This window comes from Oppia nitens, unplaced genomic scaffold (genome assembly GCF_028296485.1).
Source record: "Oppia nitens isolate AA-2021 unplaced genomic scaffold, nextdenovo-longstitch-racon4-pilon3 scaffold28_pilon_pilon_pilon, whole genome shotgun sequence".
Taxonomy (NCBI): domain Eukaryota; kingdom Metazoa; phylum Arthropoda; class Arachnida; order Sarcoptiformes; family Oppiidae; genus Oppia; species Oppia nitens.
Genome location: NW_026533208.1, coordinates 506435 through 517500, shown reverse-complemented (window position 1 = coordinate 517500; position 11066 = coordinate 506435). Strand labels below are relative to the sequence as shown.

Below are 11066 nucleotides of genomic sequence, written 5' to 3'. Positions count from 1 at the left end.
CTCTCTCTTTAGTGAAAGAAATCTATATATAAATTGCTTTTTACTATTATTTTTCTTTTATAATCATCGCCTTTACATCACAATATACTGTGGGGTATAATCGGGACGCTATGTATAAAAAGGTCGCTAATAGTTATTATGTGGACTAAAGTTTTTTTTTCTCACTTTTCACTATCGTTTCAGACACAAACAAAAAAAATCTATATAAGCTTTTAAAAGCAATAAGTTTTTCAATAGAGAGAGAGAGAGAGAGAGAGAGAGAGAGATTTATTATGATTTAAATATATAATACCTAAAGAATTTTATGTTTATTTTTTTCTCTTATTATTATACTTAAAATAAGAGGCGTTTTTTGCGACAAAAATAAAGGCATAATATTTATCTAAAAAGAAATTATTATAATATTTATATAATTATTTTTATTTAACATATATTAATATGTAAAATATTTTTTTATATACAGTTATATAAAATATATAAATTAATATATTTATCAAAAAGTATTTTAAGCATACATATAGCTGTACAGTATATAAATAGCAATCAAACATTATTCAGTATATACTGTATATATAATTGATTGATAATAAACAATATAATTAGTGATTATTATTAAATCACACTTATATTTACACACAAATCGATTTGGTTTAACACRTTTCAGGAAATTGTAACCAATTTTATTGATATACATATCAATTATACGTATATATATATATATATATATATATAGTATATATTAGATATAATGTATATATAAAAACATGTTTGCAGTRTAACACACGTGTCCGGACATCAGTTCACTATTCAATTAACAACAATACAAAACCCATACTATATTTAAATATATTGAACGCGTGTTTGCAATGATAATAAATAAAAAAAGTGCTATAATTTTATAGTAATTTGATGACTACTACTACAACTACTGTGCCATCAGATTCAATGAAACAGAAATGACAGTTAATTTATTATTATTATTATTATATATTATTTGTAATAATTTTATAGTACAGTACATCCAGATAAAAATCAACCAATGTTTTTATGGGGGATGACATTTGATATGGAAATATGAAATATACTTACTGTACAATAAAACCCCAAAAAACTATTTATATACATAAAATGAAATAAAATATTTAAAAAAAAATTATATTCAATATATATTTCTATTGAAAGACAACTACACTAAACACTACACCTGCAACTTGTATGTCATTTACAAATGTGTATATATGTATAGTATAGTATAACAGGAGCACCGAGAGCACCGGGAGCACACATGTATGCATGTAATATACAGCATATATAGTATAACATTGTACTGTATATACAATGTTAAAGTAGATACTTTGAAATCAGAGAATAATATGAATATAATGATTAGTGAATATACAGATTGGGACAGGGATGTCGGATAGAGATGGTGACTACCCCAGCAAATAGTACATGACTACCAAACCTGACTACTACTACACCATTACCACACCAGTATGACTATACTATTATCATTGAAGCCCATTCTTTACGCTTAATTGACTGAACACTACAACTACTACTACTACTACTACTAGACTATAATATATTATATATAAAACATCCACAAAAAAAAATCTACAGAAAACCCAGTCGACTGACTGACTGACTGACTGACTCATCAAAATATATTACTCTTTCTACTGATAAATATTATAGTACTTCAGTAACGAAAAGCATTGCATTTCATTTAATTTCTCTCTTTTATATATATATACAAAACTGTATATATATATTACTAGAAAAGATATATTATTATTTTTTATACATATATATACAGTATATATATATATATATATATATATATGCAATAGATGTGTTGAGCTCGTATTCCGCACGTGTGCTTATGGACTGGTCGTGTTTTGTTGTGTGTTGTATTTGTCAGTTTCCTAGTCAATAGGTTTGAGTACTGTACTATTGGTTTGGTATGATTTCTTGGGGTGCCCTACTGTGCCACTGGCACTATAGGGACACATTTTGTTTAGGAGAGAGAGAGAAAGAGAGGACACATTGAAACACAATTGTATATAAAAATATGCAGTAATTTGTTAACTCTATTGTTTGTCATCTCTCTCTCTCTCTCTCTCTCTCTCTCTCTCTCTCTCTCTCTCTCTCTCTCTCTCTCTCTCTCTCTCTCTCTCTACCTAACTCTCTGGCAAAACCACAATCTCTACTACTCTAGAGTCCATACATACTATATATATATAATATATATTACTATACCGTATATATCAGCTTATGGTATATGAACTACTAATTTGAATGACTGGTATTTCCTAACTAATAATAATGAAAATAATAATAATATGATTTTTAAATTCATTTTTCATTTCCCTGTGTTTTTTGTTGTATTTAACAAATAAAAAAAAATTTTTTTATTTGACACTCCTCTCTCTCTCTCTCTCTCTCTCTCTCTCTCTCTCTCTCTCTTCAATATATTATATAATATTGTAATATATTATATATATATATATAGTATATTTGAATTAAAGTGAATTATAATTTGTTATATATATATTGAATATATAAAAGTGATAAATCTATAGAAACTAATGAAATATTCTCTCTATTTTTGGTTGAAAGTGTTTTTCCAAATCATTAATAATTACTTACAAATATATATAAACAGTATATACTGTATATTCCTAACGATCTATTTATTCAATTCATTCAATATATATATATAATAAAAATCTAGATTTTATTTGTTTGTAATTCCCATTTGGGATTTTTTTTCGGCTAAAATTTATTACTTTTACTATATTATTGATATTATTGTTTAGTTGTAATCAATAATTTCTATTTCTAATACAATAGTTTTTTGTTGCTATAAATGAAAAAAATATTAAAGTATTGCAAAAAATGATACTATAATATATGCCATAATAAAAATAAAATTTACAATTTTTTTTAATAAAAAATAACAACTTTTATTTAGGGTATTCAATTGATTAATTCATTGGGGGTATAGCGTGGAGAACCGGGGGTATTTAAACATACCCGTCCTCAACCACCATAAATTTTTTACAGTTATCAAATATGTATATAAATTGTATCAAAAATATWWAAAAAAATAATAGTTATTTATGTTTAATTTACATATAATTTATATGGTCTTAATCTGATTGTCATAACAAAATATATATATATATTATATTAATTATATACTATATCAATAAATATCAATAGATTATYAATTTTTTTAAAAAAAGTTAYAAAAATATATAATATGTGATGCTTTTTAACATAAATTATATATATATTTAAATACAATGTGATATATTGGATGGTCAGTCAAAATAAACAATTGAAAGTTACAAAAAAAATTTTTTATCAATATATATATATATAAAATAAAAAGAAATGTTTGGACAAAAATAATTTATAGATATTAAATATTTACATATAAATTGATAATATTTAAATACAGTAATCATAATAATCATAATAATAATAAAGGATAGGACCAGTAGTTTGCGGACACACACACACACACACACAAAAAACTATTGTATTTTATTGACTTTTGGTCAGTCGGTCGATCGGTTGGTTGGCTTGAAATTTGTTTGGCTTTTATATATATATAAAATACTGTACAATATACAGTCAATCACAAAATTGGTGAACGAGGTTTTTTAAGTATAACTAAATAATTAAAACAAATAAATGAAATATATTTTATACTATAGTGAGGTTTGATGGAACCGATATATTAATATAGGTTTTGGAAAAAGTTTGGAGCCTGGTGATTTTAGAATCAAAAATTATCATATCTCTAAAACTATAATAGATATTTGAAAAATTTAAATTGGATATGAAAAGTATTAAAAAATAATTGGACACGTGTTTCAGGATTTTTAAAAAAATTAATCAATTATTTAATAATAATTTTTTAAAAATTATAATATTGCAAATTTAATTAATAAACGTAATGTATGAATGATGTAGTAACTGAATGATATAATTAATGAATGAATACAAACACAATTATTGTTGACTCAATCTTTGTTTACATTGTTTAACTGAAACTGTGATTGTTTTTCAATTTGTTTTACAAGTGATCACAAATCACATACATGTTTCAGCCGAAACTGAGATCAAATTCAGAAAGTTTGTTAGATTTCGTGCAACCGGAGAAACAATGAATCGGATAATGCATCGGATTAGTAAGTTATTAATAATATAATTTTAATTAAATTAATTAATAATTTTTTTATTAAGACATCAGTCTTTCAACATTCAAAAGATGGAGAAAAATGGATGAGGACGATCGTCCTCGTATCACAACAGTAGAAGACGACGAATTGATTGCTGAATCAGCCCTCGAGCATAGATTTGAACCATTAACAGAATGGCGACAACAAGAGGGGTTGTCATTTAATGAACGCATTTCAGTTGCTTCTAATATGACGTTATATCGAAGACTTAATGAAAAAGGTATATCATATAAAAAAATAAAAATTATTATTATTTGTTTTTATTTAATAGGCATTAATAGGTGTGTTGCGGTTGTTAAACAGCGATATAGTATCATCGCAACAAAAGATAATTATAATGATTTCATCAATTGGACATTTGATGACTGGTCCCGAGTGATATTTATAGATGAGTTTGGCATTGATACCAGTGATAATGGGAAAATCTATGTTTATCGGCAACGAGGACAACGTTTCGCCAATGATAATATCACTGTAACCACTCGTAATACACGACAAACATTTGGATTTATCGCTTCGTATGAATAATTACTAACATTTATAAATATAATTTTAATTATTTTATAATACTAATTAAATATTATAATTATAATTTTTAATAGGTTTTCATTTTATGGTTTGGGTCCAATTAAACGCGTTGATAAGTTCAACAAAGAAGAGTATGTGGAATATTTGGAGGAATATTTGCTTCACTACATTAATGATCACTTTGAAGAGGGAAATTTCTTTTACAATCACACACATAACAGCAATTATGTAAAACAATGGATCCAAGAAAGTGGTCTGGGTAATCCTGAAGACCTTGTGATGCCACACCCGCCATGTTCTCCAGGTAACTAAAAATTAATAAAAATTAAATATTTATAAAATATTTTTAGATCTCAATCCAGTTGAGCATGTTGGTGGAATGCTTATATGGCACGAGCAGAAAAGCCAATGATTTGCAATAAGGATGAGCTCTGGACGGTTTTGATGAATGCTCACCTAACATTATCAGAGAATCGCCAGTATTTTATTCGTCTCATCAATTCAATGCCAAATAGACTGAGACAAGTCATCGATAACGACGGACATACAAAATATTAATATATTCTATTTTCACTAAAATTTCCATTAAATAACATTAGTTTTATATAATAAATATAATAATTTTATAATCTTTAAAAACTTGTTTATTATTAAATATTATAAATAGAAAAAAATATTTTAAAAAATTATTGAAAAAAAATGTTTTTAAATATCTCTTCTAACTATAAAATAAATAAAAATAGTTATAAATTTGCAATATTATAATTTTTAAAAAATTATTATTAAATAATTGATTAATTTTTTTAAAAATCCTGAAACACGTGTCCAATTATTTTTTAATACTTTTCATATCCAATTTAAATTTTTCAAATATCTATTATAGTTTTAGAGATATGATAATTTTTGATTCTAAAATCACCAGGCTCCAAACTTTTTCCAAAACCTATATTAATATATCGGTTCCATCAAACCTCACTATAGTATAAAATATATTTTATTTATTTGTTTTAATTATTTAGTTATACTTAAAAAACCTCGTTCACCAATTTTGTGATTGACTGTATATATATTATTTGCATAAAGTATTTGTCTTTATTTTTCTGGCCTAAGATTTATGGGTTTGTTTAACGAGAGTACTGTACTATATATATGGAGTGACCAGTAGTTCATCGATTTATTTATTTATTTTATTTTCTCTTTGAATTGTTATAATAATTGTTGGTTACATTACTGTCCCCTAACATACTATATATAGTATATACAGACACACACACACACACAMACACACTAAACAATTATTTTAAAAAGTTTTACAAAGATTTCATTGAGAAATTGATATTTGTTTTGCATTGATATAAGTTATAGACGGTATACACACACACATAAATAAATACATAATACAAAAAATAATAATAATAACTAAAACTTTCACTTTATGTTTGCTTTTTGTGAAACTATTTGCACACAATTTAGTTGCTTAGCTGTCAACCCGTCTTCAATCTTGACGTTTACCATCAGCTCCGGTGGTATTATCGTTGTTTGATGATTGGACGGATGTGAGGAGGACAGTCTGGCTGCGGCAGCAGCACTACTACTGGTCGAGTCTCGGCCAGTAATGTCACGGGAGTCCAACATTTTCACMGTTTCGGACAGCGCCCAGATATAGTTGTGGGCAAACCTCAGGGTCTCGATTTTGGTCAGTTTGGTTTCATCGGGAAAGGCAGGTAAAACCTTACGAAGCTTTTCCAAYGCYTTGTTAAGCATATGCATACGATTACGTTCCCTATCGTTGGCCTTTATTCGGCGATTTTTCTTAATTTTTTTCACAACAGTCGGACTACGGGCTCGGGTTCTGGATTTCGGAAATCGTTTTCTTGATCTTAAACTGTTGTCCAAATCRTCGMCGCCRTCGGCCGACATAGTATTGGTCGGCGACGATACCGATGAYGACGACGACATCATATCGTTTTCTTTTGTCGACGAATTGCTAATATTGTTGGCCGTCATCGGCGGCGGCGATGTCAGCGAATAGTCGTCGTCGTCGTTGTCCGCATCCATATCCGAGCTGTCGTTGTCGTTGATACTCATGAAACCACTGCTACTTCGGTCGTACGACTCGTTGTCGTCAAATTCGTCGTCCATATCGTCAGAATCGCCGCCAATAAGCGATACGGGAGTCATAGCGGCGGCCGCGGCGGCAAAATGGCGGACATTTTCAAAGGCTTTTGTTAGGCAACGAAACGATTCGGCTGTCATTTTCGTCTTATTTTATTTTATTTTTTGTATTTTTTGTTGAATGTATTGTTACACTAAAAATAAAAATAGTAATAAAAAATTATGACAAGTTCTGACCACAAAAAAAATCATAATAATAATAATAATACTAAAGAAATAGTTAGCCTAACAATACCACCTAATAGTTATAAGTGAACAATAAAAATAAAAAAAAAATTTTTTGGTGTAAAAAATGGACATTTTATGCAACAATTTGTTGCAATGAACCACAAAAAAAAAATTTTTATGGCTTTAAATTGCTTTTATTATTTTTTCTTCAACTTATCCATTGATAGAAATAATAAATAGAAAAAAATAATAATAAAAAACTTTTTTTCTTTTTTTTTAAATATATATAATATATAGATATATATATATAGATATCTACAGTAGTTTGCTATACAATAGACTTAAAAAACTTTTAGAGCACAAAGTGATTGCTTAAGAGAGAGAGAGAGAGAGAGAGAGAGAGAGAGAGAGAGAGAGAGAGAGAGAGAGAGAGAGAGAGAGAGAGAGAGAGAGAGAGAGAGAGAGAGAGAGAGAGAGAGACTTAAACGACTTCTTTTTGTGCGCGTATTTGTGTTGTTTTGTGTGACCGTCCCTTACATACTAAACACGGGTATCACCACTACTGTCCACGTTTTGCATGACTTTTTTTTATATATATTAGAAAAAATAGATTTGAATGGATGTCTTGAAGAAAAAAAACTTTGAGGACATGTACGGCATATTATCAGTGTTTCCCATGGATTAGTAGTAGTAGTAGTAGTGCACCGTTTATGCCGTCCTTTACTTGTCATCATTTGACTCAATACACTGCACACACACACACATACACTAACTATACATCTCTTATAGATATATACCTGAGATATATATAGTGAGAGAGAGAGAGAGAGAGAGAGAGAGAGAGAGAGCAAGAACTCCGGATATTAAAAGAAAACTCTCTCTCTCTCTCTCTCTTGCATTCATAGGTATCGGTGCTCGACATTTATGTGCTCCTCAATAGTGTTGAACGTTTACAACTCCGCTCAGACCTACATTATAGATACAGTATATACAGCGATTTTGAATGAATGGCTATGACAATCAAACTACTACTAGAGCAATAGGTAACAGTGCCCAATATGCACACACACATATAAGAGAGTAACGTTTTGTTACCAAAAAAGTAACTCTACAGTACATACAGAATATATATATTGATAAATACTGTAGCTTTTGCTACGTGTGCTGATTATACTGTACTCTCTCTCTCTCTCTGAAAGACCTGTAGTGTGATGTCAACCCCCCTCTATGTGCTCTATGTTCTCTCTCTCTCTCTCTCTCTCACTATATCTCCCTGTCCTTCAATTGCTCTCTCTCTCTCTCACCGATGGGTGAAATCTTATTGTTAGTCTAAAATAGAGTATATATCAGTGTATCGACATTCCTGTTCCCCCTTTTGATCCCTATTCTCGATCCATCTTTTACTCAAACAATACCGTATATACTGTATAATGAAAGAGCCATTCATTCATTCAGTCATTCATTCATTGAAAATGTATCGAAAAATCTATGTAAAAGAGTAGTTGAAAATCATTGATGAGAACCATTGAAAATCAATGACTAAGAAGAAGACGAAGACGAAGACGAAGTACTAGAAGAAGAAGAATAAAAAGACGACAACGAAGTCGAAGAAGAGGTACTACACGTCTAATCCAATGTCTCTCAAATGTCTTATACGTCACACACAATCACAATATCTATACATATCTTCAATATCTTATCGATGGCTCAGATATAAGATTTATTCAATAAAATTTTTGTTGTCGTCAATTGTTGGGTCAAAACAGAGAGGTCACGATTTTTTGTTGTTGTTGTTGGGAACCCCACTGGGATTCATCAAAAAAAAAAATATTTTATATATATATATATTTATATATAGTTTTTAAAAATCTTAAATATTATACATATATAAAGTATATTGATATACATATATATATATATATATAAATTTTTGTTGTATAAGTTACTCAACAACAACACACACAAAATTATCACAATAGACCTCAAGAGAGAAAAAATGGGACTAAGATTGATAGGACCTGTACCTCGTATAGAGKGATTGGTAGCATTTTTTTTAATGTATATATATGTGCTATATATTTAGGTATTTTTTCTATGCAAATATATATATATAACAATATACAGGTATATACTCAGGGTTAAGTAAGGGGGGGGGGGGGGGGGGGTAAGGCCAAAATACCCCCCCCCTAAGATCGAGAAATTGGGATTTTACCCCCCCCCAGACTTTTTGACCAAATTGAAAAAATTGTCGCTTAAAAACGAGGAGAAATGACCCCCCCCCCCCTAAAATTTCGGCGCCGAAGGCGCCGAAAATTTTTTTGAAATTTATAAAAATTTTAATTTTAGTTGATACTATTTTAGTAAGTGTTTTTATGTTTTTAATATTTATAAAAATCTAATTATTGATTAAAAATAGTTAAAATAACGTTAAAAGTCATCAAAAAATAACATTATTTTAATTAAAATAAACTAAAAAATTAAAAATTACCTATTTGTTGAAAAGAGTAATCATATTACAATTTAAATATAAGTTTAAGAAGTTAATAAAACAATAAATACTTATGTTTTTATTAATAATTTTTAAATTTTAAATAAAAAATTTAAAAATATTTTCAATTTTGTACTTAATATAATTAAACTTTAACGAAATTTGAGTTAAATAAGTAGTATTCAGTCAGTATTTGTATAAAAATAAAAATATATAACAAACTATAAACATTAAGTATTGTTTAAAAAATTAATTATGTTAAAAGTTAAAAATTATTAAAATACTAAAAATAACTCATAGTGTATCATTAATGCTTTTATCAACTATTTTTAAATCTTAAATACATTATTTTATTTTTTTTTGTTAAAATTTAAGTTTTTATTAATTTTAAAAAATTTTTTTAAAAAATATTTATTTTTTGTTAAAATTTAAATTTTTGTTAATTTTTAAGTTTTTTAAGTTTTTTTTTATATTTTTGGAAATTTTACCTATTTTCCCGGGAATTTATACGGGAACTTGTGGGAATTTTATTGAATTTACATGGGTATATTCGGGAACTTAAGGAATTTTTAGGGAATTTTCTCTAGACCCCCCCCCCCCCCCTGATTTTGGATTTTTGAAAAAATTGCCGTTTAAAAATGCAATAAAAATCTTACCCCACCCAATACCCCCCCCCCCCCAAGATTTTTTGAGAATTTTGTAAATTTTACCCCGGTCTACCCCCCCCTAAAATCCAAAACCTTGCTTAACCCTGGTATATACTATAGTTTGATTCATATGTGAAATAATAATAATAATAATATTTTTGATTGTTTGCAATACCTATATATATATTCTATAGTACTATACTCTATCAAAATATTCTTGGATTTTAACCACACAAACAACAAAAATATTTTTTATATATTAAATGTTTTGGAAATAATTTATTGAAAACAATGATGTTTTTTGCACCAGTATTTATTCAACTAAAAACTAACTAAATGAATGATTATTTTATTTTTTCAAAAAAATATATTTATTTTTTCAAAAAAAAAATATTAATGATATATTGAATATATATTTTCTTATTATTCTTTATATTATTATTATTTTCTTTGCGTTGACAAAGGTTTGAATTAAGTCTGAAGAAAAAAAAATAAAATTTTGAAAAAATAGAGGAAAAGGAATCTTTTGTAATGACAAAACACAATACATATATAGAGACTATACTGTATATAACACATACAATCTTTAGAGCCGTACGACGGATCCAATTGAATCACAATCAAGTGATTTACAAGAAAGGGGTAAACCGTGTGGAAGGGAATTGTATTGGACAGCCATCGGAGGGCTTAGTTAGCAGTTTTAAGTGTTGGGATAGAAAGCTATAGGTGTGCTATAGTATGAAGAAGTCCGTGTCCCGTGTTTTGTATGTGTGTGAGTGTGTCGACCGATGTCTTAACAAAAGC

At 28.0% G+C, this 11066-nt stretch overlaps 1 protein-coding gene across 1 annotated transcript; it reads right to left on the bottom strand.

Annotated features, from left to right (window-relative positions):
* Positions 1–6212: 6212 nt before the first annotated feature.
* On the bottom strand, positions 6213–10095 carry LOC128954638 (basic helix-loop-helix neural transcription factor TAP-like; the record flags this gene model as incomplete). Its single annotated transcript, XM_054300240.1, has 2 exons — positions 6213–7046; positions 10051–10095. Coding segments are annotated over 2 exons (879 nt in total), but the record flags the coding sequence as incomplete, so codon positions are not given.
* Between the last annotated feature and the right edge of the window lie 971 nt (positions 10096–11066).